Genomic DNA, 18,004 nt, shown 5'->3' with positions numbered 1-18,004 from the left:
CATCAGGCGACCAGGGTCCTCAAAACAGTGACATGAACTAGAACATGAACTAAAGCTCCAGCTTTAGGCCCCATCTCTTGACACCAGGCTCTTTAGATCCATAGGGGAAAGTCCCTAAAATATTTCAGCTCATCCGCATACCTTGCATAGCATTGGTTTTGACTGGGAGAGCCCATATCTGTTACCCATTATCCTCATTAAGAAGGCACAAATTTCACAAAAGAAAGTAATTTCTAACCATTGTTATTCTCATGTTTCTGCTTTTGATCAAGATAAGGAGAGCCAAAGCATGCTCCTCTGGAATGTGGTTTTCCGATTAAAGGTTAGCGGCCGACTGATTACTAGAGCGTATCCCTTAAACTCATGCTCTCCACTAAAGTGCTCGAGAGTGATTTGCAGACCTCCTAACACTTGGTGCTTACCGTTTGCAGGAACTGTTCTAGACACTATGCACATTTTAGCTCATTGAATCTTCACCACTGAGCCAGTAAATGTACTCTTGATACCCATTTCACAGATGAGGGAACTAAGGAAACCTGCTCAAGGTTCCCGGAGATGGTCAGTGGTAGAGCCTAGTTTTCTTCTCAGGCTGTTTATCCCTGGTGCCCCTGCTCTAAGTGGCACCCTCAGCTGCCTCCCAAACCAAACGAGGCTGGAATCCCAGCCTTCCAAATGTCATTCCGGGGCTTCCTTTGTGGGGAAAGCGCAGGGTTGCTTGATAGCGGTGACCAAGGTTATGGAGATGCTGACTCTTATATCCAGGAAAGAATAAACAAGATCAAATGGTCTTAATAGTGAAAGGAATAGATTTTAATTAAAAAATAGGGAAGGATTAATTAGAGAAACTGTTGTTAGAGGTAGGAATAGGTAGTGATATCTATTCTCCTTGAATATTATTTGAGGGAGTCGTAGATCGTATTCTCATCTTGGTGGACCATGCCTTCTGTGTTGCAGTATGTAAACGAATGGGCATGGCTGTGTGCCGATAAAACTTTATTTGCAGAAACAGGCAGCAGGCCAGACTTGGCCCAGAGGCTATAGTCTGCCCACCTCTGAGATATGATACTGTCCAACGTTGCCTAGGACACTGTTCAATTTTGTATGTCCCTGTTTGGGGTTATAACACAGGTGTGGAAGATGTGGTTCCATTATTTAGTGTGCAGGACCATGCTCCTCTCAGTAAAAAGACAGCCTCATCTCTTTAGTGTGGATCAGAGGAATTATGTAAATGTGAAGGACTATTTAGGTGCATATTATGGGCTGTATGGGGAAGAAAATCATTATTCGGTTCTTGAGCCCTTCACAGTCTGGGGTGCTACACTGAATCCAGGCAACAAATAAGCTTGGCATCAGATGACATCACGGCTTAGAATAAGGTTATACCTTGTTAATGGAAAGTGTCACTCAGTGGATTGCAGACAAGTGGCCTCCTGAAACAGCCACTTCATTCTCGCAAGACCTGGTTCGGGTTCGTATTTCTAGCTCTATCTTCTACCCTCCCTTCCCTACGCCGAGTCTTTCGCCTTGTCACAGATACTCAGAACAGCACAGGGGCCAACAAAGGCAAGAATTCCGTGAGTACAGCCTTTCCCTCTGGGCTTAGTCTCAGGCTGCAAGAGAATGGCAGTAGGGCCCAGAAAAACCAGTTTGGCCCTGAGGTTTGTGGCTCCAAGGGATCCATGAGGGTTTCTAGGACCCTCCTCCTTACAGGATCTCCTCTGCTGGAAGGTGGGTGGAACCATGAATAGCATGAGTTATCCCTCCTATGATTTTGTTATGGACAAAGGGGTCCTGCAGATACCATTAACGATAATAATTAGCCTTAAGATAGGGATTATCCAGGAGGGCCTCGCGTAATCACGAGAGCTCTTTAAAAAGAAAGAGATTTCTCTGGCTTGTAGCAAAAGAAGGAAGCAAGAGATTTGAAGCATGAGAAGCATACCACATGCCCTTGCTGATTTGAAGATGAAGGGACCATGGGAGAAGGAATGCAGGCAGCCCCTAAGAGCAGAGAGTGGATCCCGGCTGAGAGTCAACAAGGAAACAAGGACCTCACATGCACAGGGACCTCAGACCACAAGGAACTAACTGGCTTCTGCCTACAACCTGGATAAGCTGGGAAGATAAGAACCTCGGGGTCAGAACCCAGCCTGGTCCACACCTTCACCTGAGCCCTCTTTGAGCTTAAGCAGAAAATCCCACTGACCCTCAAGGGAATTCTGACCCATGGAACAGTGAGATAATCAATGGGCATTGTTTTAAACACCAGGTTTGTGGTCATTTATTATGCACCAGCAGAAAACCTACCAAGATGGTGGCCTTCCCCAGAGTAGGTAACCTTCACCTGATACCTGTCAAACCAAGAGCCAGGGGTGATCTGCAGTCCTGCACCAATACCCTGTCTCTGGTACCGTTAAGAAAATGGTCTCAGGATCTGAGCACAAACCTCACCAGGCCACCCATTTCCATCCACCTGGGGAAGTTAACCTCTTCCATGAAAGTCTCAGAGCTACTCTCCACGGACAAAGATGGTTAAAGAAATCGCCATACACTCAATACCTGAGTGATGATAATTCTGAGCCACAGTAAAATCAAAGAGCTGGAAGCTCCCAGTTGTAAGACTTGATCTTTTCCTAAGATCTTGACAACAGCTAAGCTTTCATGAACATTGATCTCCGAATTTTTCCTTTACCTTCCTTCGGACACCTCTTCTGAACTAAACAGGAAAGAAGAAGTTGAGGCCTTCGTCTTTAGTATGATTATCATACTCCCAATAGTAGCTGCCAATCACGGAACAGCTGGTACAACCCAGGCCCGTTACAAACACGGACTCCTCTAATCCCCCCTACCCACCAGAAAAAGGGAGTTCAGAGTTGTTCGTGTACTTGCCCGAGGTTAAACACCCTGTAAATGAGGAACATGACTTAGACACAGATCCCGAGGATCCTGCTTCTCTCCACTTCCCCACCTCCTTGTGCGTTTCTCCATGGGGCTACACCACAGAGAGAGGCCCACCTGGCCTCATGAGAGGGAAACTAAACCAGTGGTGAATAGAAGTAGCCAAACACCAGCAAGGATGGGGAAAGGTGTAACATGTTACTCACTGCCAGGTAGCCACTTTCAGAACATTCTTGAGTCCCTAGGCCCCCGACGGGGCAAAAAATGTGACCCAATTTTTACAAATGAGCCTAAAGCAAATTACATTCGTTTGCTAAATGACAGCGGTGCCCTTTAGCAAGTCTTGAAAATGAACCGAATAAATTCTCCACATGGCTGGGATATTCCAAGCATGAAATAATTGGAAAGAAGCATTCCCCTTTGTAATTATCCTAGATTCTCTTTAGAATTTCTGCCTCGAACCCTACAGTTGGCTCAAGGCCTCTGACCACTCAATTTTTCCCTGGGCTCGCTAGGTGGATTCAATTATACTGTATTTTATTTTATACAAGATACATTGCTTGGTGCTGTAGGGAATAAAAACTCAGCACAGATGGGCCATCAGTGGACTCACGGTAGAACCGGGACACACCATATCCGTGACCACTGTCATGTGTGGAGTTAAGTGAGAAGTGACATACCAGGTCATAAAGGACTCTGGGTGGATGGTTGCTGCCGTTATTATTCCTGCTTATTTATGTTTATGCTTATTTATTAATGACCCATCTACTCCCAGAACAGATCTGAGCAACCTTATTCTTTGGGAAGCAGAGGCCAGAGTTTCTTGTTTCTAAGAGTGCATGCACGTGTGTGTGTGTGTGTGTGTGTGTGTGTGTGTGTGTGAAATTGTGGAGCTGAATCCCACTGATGGTAGAGTTATGGACAGAGAAATCATGATTCCCACTGCTGCAATTTCTGGAAATGTCTGGTTCCCTTTCCTTCTCATGTTTTTCTTCTTTCCTGTGGTAAAATACATATAACTTAAATTTGCCATTTTAACCGTTTATACAGGTGCCATTCATTGGCATTAATTACATTCACAATGTTGTACAACCATCACCGCGACTTATTTCCAAAATGCTTTATCACCAAACAGAAACTCTTAATTCCTCATTCCTACCCTTCCCTCCCCATTCCCATATTTGGAGCTCGAAAAATACCCCAGTGACGGGTAATGTCTCACACACTCTTACATAGGCTGTGTGGGCCTAGGCCCAAAGGACGGGGTAGTGGTCACCCCTTGCTCTGCTTCTTCTGCCCTCTCGCCTGTGTGGCAGACCCACCCATGCATGGTTCCCATGGTCTTGGGAGTTTTTTCCTGTGCCCATGGTGCTCCTAAATCCGTCAACACTTATTTTGTGATGTGGACATAGGTAAGCCAGGCAGGGTTGGGAGGAAGAGGATGGTAAGAAGAAAGATGAAATAAGAGAGTAGAGGGAAAGGATGGCTTTCCTGAATTTTTAAAACTTGACCCTGAAATAAGACTACTGGTTGAGACATGCTTGGTGCGCTAGATATGTAAGTGGCAGGCCCCTGTCTGCTTTGGTTTCTAAATCCCTTGTATCCCCAAACTTTGTAACTCCACTTCGGAGCTCAAAGTGTGAAGTAACCTCTTCTAAACGTTCGAGGGGGTTGTCTAAGGCCTTTTTGATCAACACGTCTTCATTTCTGATGACCAAAAAAACAGGTATGAGCCCCATTCCCAACCGTGTACAGGTGAAAAACTCTCTAAAACTCTTCAGAGGATGATCAGAATAGAATCACAGCTTCCCAGGGATGGCAGAATGTTCTATCAAGGGCCAGATAACGTGGCAGGCACAACTACTCAACACTCCTCTTGTTGTAGGAAAACAGCCACAGCAAATCCCTAAATGAGGGGGTGTGGCTGTGTTCTAATAAAACTTTATTTATAGCACTGAACACCCATGAGGATGGCTACCGTCACCCAAAGCAAAAGCTAACAAGCGTTGCTGTGGATGTGGACGCATTGGCATCCTTGCACGTCATTGGTTGAATGTAAAGTAGTGCAGCCGCTGGGAGAGACAATGTGATGGCTCCTCAGAACATTAGAAAGAATTCCCGCATGATCCGGCAACTCCCCCTGTGGGAATATACCCAAAAGAATTGAAAGCAGGGACGTGAACACATATTTGTGCACCCGTGTTCACCGCAGCAGGATTCACAGTAGCCAAAGATGGAAGGCACCCAAGTGTCCATCTGCAGATGAGCGGATAAATGAAATGTGGTCCCTCTGTACAATGGACTATTAGTCAGTCTTTAGAGGAAGGACGATGTGACAGCTGCAGCAGCTTGGATGGACCTGGAGGACATGACACTCACTGAAATAAGCCAGTCATAACAGGACAACTATTGTATGATTCTGCTTACATGAGGTACCTAGGGTAGGCAGACTCCGGACAAAGGAAGTAGGGTGGCGGTCCAGGGCTCGGGGGTGGGGAGAATGGGGAGTTGTTGTTTAATGGGCTCAGAGTTTCTGTTGGGAAAGATGGAAGGGCTCTGGAGGTGCATGGTGCGGATGGTTGCACAACAGTGTGAATGTGCTCAGTGGTACTGAAGCGTCCACTTTAAAATGGTTAAGATGGTAAATTTATGTTATATGCATTTTACCACAGTTTTTTAGAAGTTTTTTTTATTAAAAAGTACTTTATTTGCAAAAACAGGCTGTGGGGCTTGGTTCGCTGCTTTGAAGGATGGGACGGGAGAGGCCTGTAGCCAATGTGGGAAACACAGTTCCAGCCGGCGAGCTTGGGGAGAAACAGCTGGAGTGGGATTTGTTGTCCAGCTGTCGATACGGAGAGAGGGCCTCCCGTGTGAGCTACGGTAGCTGTGGGTGCCCTTCACGGGATACCCGCTACGCTGCAGACGCAGGACTGCGAGAAAGCCCAGTGTGGTTGGTGTGAACGGCCCGTACGTAGGCGAAGACCAAGGCTCGGAGGGCAGAGTGACCTACTCAAAACCACTCAGCTCGTTAGTGGCAGGGGTGCGTCCTGAGCATTAGGTAGCAGTATGGGGTACTGTGTACCCTGATGCTGTGAATGACCCATAAATCCTTTGGGAGGCAGGCACTCTCCACTGCCAAGATGTGTAAGTAAAAACCCTCATGAGAGAATGTCGTGTTGTATGCTCTTGCTGTAAAGCGCCTTAAGCGTTAAAGGTCGGAAACCTGGCAAAAAGGGACTTAGAAAATACTGTAATAACAATATAAGCCAGTCTGAAAAGACTACTTACTGTACGATACCAACTATGTAATATCCTGGCAAAAGCGGAACTGTGAAGACGGTAAAAGGATGAGTGGTGGCCAGGGGCTCAGCGGGAGGGAGGGGTGAGTAGTGGCGCTCAGAGGATGTATGATACTGTAATGGTGCGTTCCCGTTGTTCCAGGTTTCTCCCAACCCACAGAACATCCACCAGGAGTGTGCCCTCCTGTAAACCACGGACTTTGGGAGATGATGACGTGTCAGTGTGGGTTCATCCAGTGTAGGCTGTGTACCCCCTGGGGCAGGATGCTGATAATGGGGGAGGCAGGGGGCTTATGGGAACCTGTATACTTTACGCTCCATTTTGCTGTGAACCTACAACTGCTCTGACATTCAAGTCCCCTAAGGAAACAATAATAATAACAATAATGTGAGGGGGTTTGGAATGGGGTAGAGATGAAACGTGCAGAAGGTGATAATCATTGAAGCCCAGGGAAGGGGACATGAGTCCCTTATGGGGTCTACTATTGCATGGGCTGGAAATTTTCCTTAATACATTGTAAAAGCAAAATGATCTCAGGGATTTATTTGTACTACGCCGACCATGCCGGCTGAGCTTCCTAAGGAAGGCTGCGTGGTGTGGGGACTGGTCACGGGCTTGGTCTAAGCCTGCTCTGCCCTTCCGGGAGCATGTGCTTCTGCCTCTTGGAGCCTTTTGTATAAAATACGAGGTCATTCATACCCCACAGGACTCGTGTGCATTAAATGGCATAGTTTTTATGGAAGTAACGGAAGAAGTCACTGGGACTATACGAGGTGCTCGGTAAATGCTCACTAGCTAAGCGACAGAGGTGAGGGGTGGCTGAGCCCCGCTGGACTCACAGAGCTGGGTGGGGCCCGGCCACCATCAGGGGTTCTTGCCTTCAGCCCACCGTGGTGGCTCCTTAGCCACAGTCCTGTTTTGGTGGGACCCGGAGACAGCCCCCAGAGTGGTGGGACAAGTGGGCCCAGGCCACAGACGGCTGCTGGCCCGTGGAGCCCGCACAGCAGGGACCACGTGGCCTCAGGCCGGAGCGGCCACTCCCTGGAATCCTCTCTGCACCACGGACTGAGCCCGCTTTGACCCGGGCTGGCCAGCGCGATGGTTCACAGCACTTTGGATTTTAGTTCCGAGTTTGACGGATGCTAAAGCCCGATTTGAAAAAGAAATCCGGCAATCTCGACAAAAAGAAACCATGGCAGTTGCATCTTTTGACTCTACTGCTCCTTCCCTGCTTTAAGTCACTGCTGTGGACTGGACCCCCGCATCTGCAGCCTCCCGCAGTCTGACCCCCGCCGACCCTTCAGGCCTCATTCCCAGGAGGCTCTCCTCACAGTGGTCTTCCCATTATCTCTCAAATCGCAAATGTGGGAGGAGGTCCCAGCCAGGCCCCCCTCCTGTGGATCACTCCACACATCAGATCCTGGGGTCTTGCTAGAAAGTCACTTCTTTGTGCGTGTGTGGTCCTCACTGCCCCTCCCCCCACCCCACCCCGGGGTCCCATGAGAGGAAGCTGCTGATCCTGTTTGGTTGTGGCCTTGACCAAAGCCTCTGCCGAGTGTGGGCTGTGCTCACAGACCGGTCAGCGGTGGTAACACAGTTCTTCTCTCTCCGTGCCGGCTGATTGAAGTGATGTTCTCTGCACCTGCTTATCACATCTCCCCAAGTCTCCCCTCCTTCCCAATGTCCCTGAATTCTGTGGAAATCATTTAAGGCAGTTTTCCAGCTCCTAGTCCTTGTTCTGCAGGTATAGAATCTGTCACTTTTAATTTGCCTTTCTTCCACTCATTTTGGGCAAAATATTTCGTTAAAAGATGCGGTTCCCCCCCCAAATCATCTCTTGTCTTAATGCCAGAGGTATTTAAATGCCCTCATAGTGAACTGTACAATCTAATTATGTAACTTAAAGTAAGTTTAGGGAAGGAATGAAATACCCCGCAGCTTCACCGTCTGAGAAATAGGGTTTTGTATTCCACTGGAAGTTCAGTGGCTTTCTTGCTATTTTTCCCTGTCGTAATGAGGCACCTCATCTTCCAGTTTTATTGGCAGCAAACACTGGGTAACAGAGATGCTAGAAAAGCCCGAGGCTCCATCATGATAAAGTCATTTTAGCGACTGTAATTGTGCCAGGAACTTCTAATAGTTAAATTGGTTCCTGATTATGTTCCACTTGCTAAGTTCCCCTCCATTCAATTAACACATAATTATTTAGGACTCTGCTACTTTTTTGCTCTGCACATACTGCTTTCCAATAGGCAGCTTACTGGGAAGGTGTCCGATTGGAGCCCACACAGCATCCAAGTCCCTTTCCGTGCAAGGACAGAGCCGGGATGTGGTCCCAGAGGCAAGGCCTGAAGGACTCTCTCGGTGAAATGCTCGTGGTTGAGGGGCTTGGAATCCCGAAGGTGCCTCCTGCCACTGAGCCTCGCTCCACATGCCCAGCCTGTCTCCTTTTTTTTTTTTTTAAAGATTTTATTTATTTGAGGGAGTGAGAGAGAGAGAGTGCAGGAGCAGAGGGAGAGGGAGAAGCAGGCTTCCCGCAGAGTAAGGAGCCCAATGCAGGACTTGATCCCAGGACCCTGGGATCATGACCTGAGCTGAAGGCAGACGCTTAACTGACTGAGCCACCCAGGCGCCCCCAGCCTGTCTCCTAAAGACGTGTGCCCAAGTGTAGGACTCTACGGCAAGTCTTCTCCTTTCTACCAAATGCTGCTTAACATTCTGTAAAGTGTCTGTGGAGGTCATCGTGTTAAAATGACTCCGGACTACGTGGTGATATCTCTGTGTTACCTTTAATCTCAGTGTTAAAAAAAACAAGACCCTTACGTCCTAAATTCACAGTTCAGAGGGCTCACAGTTAGTATTTTGCTTTGCTGGTTGAAAATAGGAGAATCTCAAAAACTTGAGCCACTTTCTGGAGGTCCTGTAGCTCAATGTTTACATGGACGTGAAGAAGATAGGTCAATAGATAGATAGATGATTGACAGGTAGATGAGAGATGGTTAGAAAGACTTTCTGAAGGTCTGGTAGCTAAATGTTTACACGGATGTGAAAAGATAGGTAGATTGATTGATTGGATTGATTGATAGGGAAGGAAAAAGAGAGCTAGAGAGATAATGGATCGATGATAGAAAATGCATAGAAAGAAGTGGATCCAGACTGTAATTGGATGTGTGTGGGGGTGTGTGGACAATAATCCATCACATATCTGACACCATTAGGAATTATAGTAGGCATTTTGTTTCTAGTGGGAGCTCACTGTGGTTAAGTATCCAGGTAGAAGAGAAGGATGTCAGGAAAACTTCCTGTTTGTTTGTTTGTTTGGTTTGGTTGTATGAGGTTTGGGAATGAACTCTATCTGACACTGACCCCTAAATGATCGAAATTGGGGAACATTGTAACAGGATTTGTAAAGATGATGACTCTGACTTCAGGGAGACAGGAATCAGTTACCAAGAAGCATGAAATCAAGTCCTCTCCTTGCGGCCATTAAAAATAAAATTTGCAGTCATTTGCTTTGAATAATTTGAGAAAGTGCATCTAGACCTTATGGCTTTTTAAATCTTTTTGAGATGACGTAGTTTGCCTGTGGGTCTCTCTACATTATTTATTTGTGTGTTTGGTTTTATCTTCCAAGATTTTAGGTTATAAATAAAGCCATTCAAAGGTGAAAAATGATTGAAAATAACTATTAAATACGGGCTCACACTTTTTCTTAATCGTTTTGACCATGTGGGACAGCATCCATGAAAGCATTTCATTCTCACGCCATTAGCTTTGTTTTTAGAAATTACTTAATCCTCCCGGCTGAGAATAGACATAACTTGTTTGGCTCACAGAGTTATGAATCTTTTTCCCCCGAGTCCGTCACTTTTCTGGCAGAGTAGAAGTAGTGCCGGTCTGTACTGTTTCCCACCTTCCACTGCCCACAGGCTCTACCCCCTGCCGCATCTCACTCTCGTGCTTTTGGGAGCTGGGACTGTGGGAACATTAGGCGTGACCTCTCTTCATTGTGTCCTGTGCTTCTGTACAGTAATGTTGAGTGGGGAGGGTGGATTCTCTCTCTGCATTAGGCTCGGGGTTTGTTTGTTTGTTTACTTGTTTTTGTTTTGTTGTGTTTGCCTGGTACCAGGCCTGGACACACCACTGGCTGTGAGAGATCTGTTAGTGCAGGGAGAGGCCAAAGATTCCTTAGATCAGAACACTTCAGAATATTCATGGTGCCGAGGGGTCCTTTTAAATGATTTGGGGGATCCTGATATGTAAATGACAAGGTTCCTGTCATCAGGAACAAGTTCCAGAGGTGGAGAGGAGAATGAGGGACCAGCTCTGGAGGTGGAGAGGAGAATGAGGGGACCAGCTCAGGAGGTGGAAAGGAAAATGAGGGACCAGTTCTGGATGCAGAGAGGAAAATGAGGGAACAATGCCCAACCATAAATGCCAAATGCCTAATGAGAAATTTGGTTAACAAGAAACTCAAAATAGCTGAACCCCACTGTGGACAACCTACTCAGAATGTAAGGACTCCACGGAGATCAGGGGCTACCAAATATTCTAGCCTCTCTGTGCCCTCTGATTCGGGTCAGAGCCTGATCTTCTGGGCTACACATCCATCCATCCATCACCCATCCATCCATCCATCATCCATCCATCCATCCATCATCCATCCATCCATCATCCATCCATCCATCCATCCATCATCCATCCATCCATCCATCATCCATCCATCCATCATCCATCCATCCATCCATCCATCATCCATCCATCCATCATCCATCCATCCATCCATCATCCATCCATCCATCATCCATCCATCCATCCATCCATCGTGCATCCATCCATCCATCCATCCATTCCAGTGACTGACACCTAGGGGGCATATGAAACTGTGCTGGATCCTAGCATGCTGGACTTAGCATTGCAGGCACATGAGTGAATAAGCAGACAGGATTATTTGGGAACAGTCTGGAGGGCTTCCTTGTCCCTGAGCCCAGCTCTAGCAGTCACCAGGGCCGCAGAGCCAGCCCATTCACACTGCCCTCCCTCTCGTTGCCTCTTGACAAAAAGGACTTGATCTTGAGAACTGTGTCGAACCTGCCTGAACTCTTCATTTCAGGCTGGGAAGGTGTCCTGCTGTCCAGTCGCTCAGCTTAGCTCGCGATCTTTCCATACTGAAAGCAGATTTTTATGCAAAAGCTTTTGATGTGATTTTCTTATTTATTTTCTCTAGTTTGACATTTATTAAAAATAACCCATGAATTATAGCAGATAGTAGATGTTCTCATGTAAAAGTTAACCCCTGTTTGCTTCTTTTTCCCTAGTTAGAGCATTGAGTCATCCTCAGATGGCCTTGGCATTGCTCAGCTTTTAATCCCATCAAGTGTGGGCTCTTGGGTATATATAATTTATGTGTGTCCTGGCTGGTTCTGTAGAAGGTGTGTGGGCCTGGGTGCGCTGAGCTTGAGCAGCTCACCCTTGTTGATGGCACCAGTGACAGTCTTCATTTGATCTTCCCTTTAGTTATCCTGCTACAACTCACATTCTGTGTTATTTGCTTTCTGTCCTTGCTTTTTAAAAAATTTATAGTGAATCTAAATTATAAAATCTCTCTCAGCCCCTCGCTTTCTCAGTTGTCAGTTCATTGAAAAGTTTTTATTTGGCCTTCATATTATTTCAGCATGGCATATTTAAAAAAAAAAAAGTCATTTTGAGAAATATCTTTATTTAACTGGCTGAAATTGTTCCAGAGCTTAATTAGAAGTAGCATATTGCAACTGTTTGGGTGCTATCTTGAGGCAGAATGATTACCATGTAATAATAATGCATGTTCTAGTAAACTTGCCTTTATTGTCATAGAGGGCTGGAGGGAGGGTCTTCCTTCAAGCTCAGAAGGACCCTGAGGGGACCCTAGTCAAAAGCTGAGTTCTAAAACTGAAGGAAAAATTACGGGGTGGTCAGTAGCCCAGGGTTTTGTGCTGCATGAGAGCCCTACCCTCTAATGACGGAGTGGTCTCGCTCCACTGACAATCAGGAGACTTTCTCTGGCTGCTGGGGTTAATGCAAGTGCAGGTCCCCAGATGCTCTCTGAACACGGTTGCCAAGGGTCAGAGGGGCAAGGCAGACCTTTTCTCTTTAGGCTTGCATCTTGCACTTCTGAGGGCTAAACCTGGCACAGGAGACCCCAGCCCAGGCCTGGAGAGCTGATGAGGCTTGCAAGGTGTGCTACAGATACAAGACATGTCCTAAATTGAGTGATTTTCATCCTGGTCCTGTATTAATTTGTCAAGATGCCCTATGTTCAGCTTTTCTCAGTAAATCCCAAAATTCAGCCATAAGAGCTACTTTTCAAATTGAACTGGGCCACCTGTAGTCGTAATATCTGGCAACTCTCTGGCTGATGGATGCTGCTGCCCATTCTGTGCCGCTGGCTTATGGACAAGGCCAGGATCCCCGCGTCCCTCCACTGATAGTCACTTAAAGCACGGATGCCTCCTTTTTGGTTCTATTGAATGTCACCAGGGAAGAATTAGATAAGTCTGGCCACAGTTTTTGTCAGCAACTGAGATGGCACACTCCATCACAGGCCATTTGTCACACCCGTTTCGGCCCCGGATCCAACCATAGGTTCCTTAATGAGATGCTGTCTGCAAACCCCCTTTCTTAGAGCTGTCTGAGTGTTCAAGAAGCTGCAATGTTGGGCAGGAGGTGGGGATCGAGACCTCCTTAAAGCCCCAAGGAGAGAGTCCCTTTCTTCCTCCTCCCAGGCTGCCTGGCCTTTAGGGGCTCTGGGACAGTCTGAGCTAGGCAGCTTCTCCAGGCATGCATGGCTAAGAGACCACGCTTTCAGAGAGCGCCGGTTCCTGGGAAGTAACCTAGATTTTTCTTACACTCTCTGGCTGCTTCCTGCTGTCTAAACAGGGGAAGTGTAATTAAGTTTATTATCTGTGACCCAATGCTAATTCTCCTTGCATCCTGCCTTTATGCAGAGGGAGAAGGGTCACTTAAAGAGAAGTATCTGGACTGGGCTTTGTTATTGTGAACACTCTCAAGGGCAATAAAACATCTGCAGGATGAACAAGCTGGTGGAAGGGTTAATCCTCTGGAGTCATTTATAACCTCTCAAATTACATATCCCAACATGGAAAAGTGAAAGTCCAGGTATTAAAGGATGTGATATTTTGCTGTGGGTGCTTAACAATTGTACATCATCAATGGATCAATGAATTACAATTCCTGTTAACCTTCTTGTCAGATCACTTACGCATCTACTGTAGCTTTTTTATTTGAACAAGTCATTAGTTACCAAAATCAACATTGCCAACAGAGGACGAATGACACCGAAGTAAGCCATACCTCCAGAATATGTCACCAGACCACTCCACGCCCGATAGATGGTGTATAACAGCATGTTTAAATGCTTACCTGTAAAAAGCCAGCTATAAGCAAAGGCCAGTTTAATAATGTTCCATGGAGACATGGTGACTTGGGAAGAGGATTTAATTAACACCTTTTCCTTTTTAAAAAAAAAAAAAATTAGGTTAAAGAAGATGTGGTCCATATATACAATGGAGTATTACTCAGCCATCAGAAAGGATGAATACCCAACTTTTACGTCAACATGGATGGCACTGGAGCAGATGGTGCTAAGTGATATAAGTCAAGCAGAGAAAGTCAATTATCATATGGTTTCACTTATTTGTCAAACATAAGGAATAGCATGGAGGACATTAGGAGGAGGAAGGGAAAAATGAAGGGGAATCAGAGGGGGAGACGAACCATGAGAGACTACAGACTCTGAGAAACAAACTGAGGGTTCTAGAGGGGAGGGGGTGGGGGGATGGGTTAGCCTGGTGATGGGTATTAAGGAGGGCACGTACTGCATGGAGCACTGGGTGTTATACGCAAACAATGAATCGTGGATCACTGCATCAAGAACTAATGATGGACTATATGGTGACTAACATAACATAATAAAAAAAAAGAAAAAATTGGGGTTTTTTAGTGATACTTTTCATATGTTACTTTCAGATGCTGGTATTTTGGTCTGTTTTATTCTGCATGTGGTAATTTCCTTGGTTAATTTGGAGCACATCTGCATATAATTCGCTGGGCTTTTTATTGGCACAACCTCATAGCTTTTCACAGGACTTCGAGAGTTCGCTTTCCAGACAGACTCGGCTTGTATCTAACTGAAATGCCAAACCTACAAAGGTGCCAGAGCCCAAGTGTGTAATTATGTAATTTTCTCTTGATCTTTCAGAGTCTTCCTGCGAGCGATTAATCAGTATGCAGACATGCTGAACAAAAAATTTCTGGATCAAGCCAACTTTGAGCTGCAGGTATGAGAAGAGGTAGACATACCCTTTGTTGGGAAATCATGCTAAAACAAATCGCCGGTTGGAGCCAATATCTTAGATTTCTTTTTTTTTTTTTTTTTAAAGATTTTATTTATTTATTTGACAGAGACAGAGAGAGCAGGAACACAAGCAGGGAGAGTGGGAGAGGGAGAAACAGGCTTCCTGCCGGGCAGGGAGCCTGATGTGGGACTCGATCCCAGGACCCTGGGATCATGACCTGAGCCGAAGGCAGACGCTTAACGACTGAGCCACCCAGGCGCCCCTTTTTTTTTTTTTTTTAAAAGATTTTATTTATTTGACAGAGCACAAGCAGAGGGAGAGAGAGGGAGAAGCAGGCTCCCTGCTGAGCAAGGAGCCTGATGTGGGACTCGATCCCAGGACCCTGGCATCATGACCTGGGCCAAAGGCAGCCGCTTAACCGACTGAGCCACCCAGGCATCCCCAATATCTTAGATTTCTAATTCTCGAGCTTAATTGGTTTCCCATGCAAGGTATGGAAATGGAATTTACAAGATGTACTATTGGAACCCGAGGATTGAAAATCATGCCTTTGGAGTATTTGCTCAATTTAGCAAGGAGAGCGATGGAGCGGTTTCAGAGCAAACGTGCGGAATCAGAGTGACAAATAGGGAGTTAGCTGGGAGGCCTCCCCTTATCTGCTATAGCGGAAGAGACTGTCTCAGACCCAGACCGTCCAATGTGCGGAGGGAGGGACCCGCAGAGGCGGCCAGGCGGATTTGCATCCCTGAGCTCTGCTGGCTTTGAGAACTTGGTTCTCTGCTGGTGCCACCTGTGGTGGCCTTTACCAGGCACAGACCCTACCCCACATGGCTCTGGGTTGGGTCAGCTGATCTGTCAGTTTGCGCCCTGTTTCTTCAGTGCTTGCAGAGAGAGGCAGGGGAGGGAGAGGGAGGGTGTGTGTGTGTGATAACGATTGATGCTGCCTGGCATGATTTACCACACATCTGGTGTTTGTGGCTTTCAGTTTAATTGCACTCTGGGTGTATTTCTGCTAATAATGATTTTTTTTATTACTTAGCTTACTAAAGTTTCCTGGGCAGGACTGTTCACTGAGACAGAACCTATGCCGTATTTCTTTTATAATTTTTAAATGGTAAATGTCTGTTTTATCTGCACTATGGAATATAAGTATATATTAATATATCAGGAACTGTAGATCTTGAAGTGTTACTATTTTTTACAGTTTTTAAGATTTTATCATTTTCTCTGCTTAATGCTTGTTTGCCCACATCCTAAAACGCAGATATATTCTCACTGTAAAATATTCATGCCCTGTAAATCAACACATCAGGTGAAATATGAAGGACCCCTCCTCACCCTTTTCCCCTCTGCGGAGTGACTTTGAACTAATTGTGGGCACTGCCTGATGCCTGCTTAATCAAATTTATCCAGACCTGTGCATGCTTTCTTGTGGCTTTTAACACAAATTGGATTATATCCTGTATTTTTTTTCTATTCCATCACATTTAGCAATAGACATGTACCAACATTCGTGCAGGCCCTCCTGCACTGAGGAGGACCTCCAGGCTGTTCCAGTCTGTCCGTGGTACAAGCAGTGCATCTCGGAGCTGCATTGCTGCAGACAGGCTCCTGGAAGCGTAGCTGCCAGGCCGAGTAGTCAGAGAGTGCACGTGAACGGGCATTGATAAATTATCCTCCTTAGCGTTTTGCAATCCCACCAACCTTCTCTGAGAGCAGCCACTGTCTGAAACCATCTCTAGGACCAATTTCTTTAAAATCGTTGTCTCTTATTTTTGTTGGAATTTCTCTGATTGCTACTTAGGCTGAGAATACTTACTGGCTGTGTGATTTCTACTGTGAACCATCTGATCATTTCCTGTACTCATTTTTCTATTGGGCTGTTTGTCATACTTTTCTCTAAGTTGAAATTCATAATATAGCCTATTCATGGGTTTAGGGTTATCACACAGAAATTTTTAATTTTTCTGCTGTCGAATCTGTCATTTCTTCTATGCCTCTTGGGTTTTATGTTTTGCTTGGCAAATCCTTCTTTGCCTCAGTGTTATAAATGTAACTATTTTTTTTTTTTTTTTTTTACATAGTTAGTATGTGCTAATACCTTTATAATTCTGCCTTTTTTTTTTTTTTTAACTTTCTGATGATTACTCTATCTGGGATTTTTCTATTTAGTGTTAGGGCTGAGAGTTTAAACTTAACTTTTTCCCATATCATTTCATGAATAGATTCGTCTTTCCCCATGATTTAAAATGCCACCATAGAAAACATAATTGCAAATGTATCAGTGTGTGTATCCATTCTACTTCCTGTGTTAGGACCTTCTGGTTTTACACCCTGCTAGCAGAGCCAGAACTTCCTTATAGTGTGCCAAGGCAAAATTATCTTGGCTCTTCTTTTGTATTTCCTTTCCTTTTTTTAATTTTTTTTATTTTTTAAGATTTTATTTGTTTATGGATCACTACATCAAAAACTAATGATGTATTGTATGGTGACTAACATAACATAATAAAATAAAAAAAAAAAAGATTTTATTTGTTTATTTGACGGAGAGAGAGCACAAGCAGGAGGAGTGGCAGGCAGAGGGAGAGGGAGAAGCAGGCTCCCCACTGAGCAGGGAGCCTGACACGGGGCTCCATCCCAGGACCCTGAGATCATGACCTGAGCTGAAGGCAGATGCTTAACCCACTGAGCCACCCAGGCGCCCCTTTGTATTTCCTTTTCCATATGAAATGCAAGATCAGCTTGTTAACCTTACTTTTTTAAAATGCTGCATTTATTTTAATTGGGAATCCATTGAGTTTATAAATAAATGTAGGGGATATGTTACAGAATTGGGGAGAATACTTTGCAGTATTTCTTTTTTTCCCATCCTATACCGGAATATTTAGGTCTTCTTTTTGTGTCCTTCATGAGAGTTTTCCATTTTATCCATCTGAGCCTCATCCAGTACTCGCTGGGTAGGTTGTCATGAATGTGAAGAGTAGCTGCTGCGAGTGTGGGGCTCCTTTTTCCCAGCATGTCCCGTATCGCTGCTCTTGTTCACTGTTTCATGAGGAAGGTCCCGAGGCTGCTTCCCTCATGCCCACACACCTCAGCAGCTATGTGCTCTTTGGGCCAACATAGCACCTTGGCCCTTGGCAAGTGTGAAGTGCATAGGGATTGCTGTTCCACCCTGAAACGCCCCACCCTCCCACCCTCGGTGGCTGGCTTGGGTGCCACATGGCGAAGACAGCCGTCAGTGTGAGCTCCAGGGCTGCTCCGACCAGTCACATTTTTATGTTCTTACATCCTGTTCTTCACCGCACAGTTCTGTCTGCTGACGCCTCCTCCCTGAACTCATCAACCCTGAGGGCTGCCCGCCACTTCCCCTTCTGCGTCCTTGTGCTCCGGCCCAGGCTGCCTCCCAGGCCTGGCAATACAGCACAAAGGAGTCTTTACCTAACCGCACCCCC

The 18,004-nt window shown here is 45.8% G+C and overlaps 1 protein-coding gene across 4 annotated transcripts in view; it reads left to right on the top strand.

Annotated features, from left to right (window-relative positions):
* DOCK1 (dedicator of cytokinesis 1) overlaps window positions 1–18,004 on the top strand; it is a 490,705-nt gene that overhangs the window by 376,702 nt on the left and 95,999 nt on the right. For all 4 annotated transcript variants that reach the window (XM_078076968.1, XM_078076967.1, XM_078076970.1 and 1 more), the window contains exon 30: window positions 14,456–14,534. In XM_078076968.1, the coding sequence (XP_077933094.1) occupies window positions 14,456–14,534 (79 nt within the window). The remainder of the gene's footprint in view (window positions 1–14,455; window positions 14,535–18,004) is intronic.

This window comes from Halichoerus grypus, chromosome 7 (assembly GCF_964656455.1).
Source record: "Halichoerus grypus chromosome 7, mHalGry1.hap1.1, whole genome shotgun sequence".
NCBI lineage: Eukaryota > Metazoa > Chordata > Mammalia > Carnivora > Phocidae > Halichoerus > Halichoerus grypus.
This window is presented reverse-complemented; position numbering and strand designations above follow the sequence as displayed.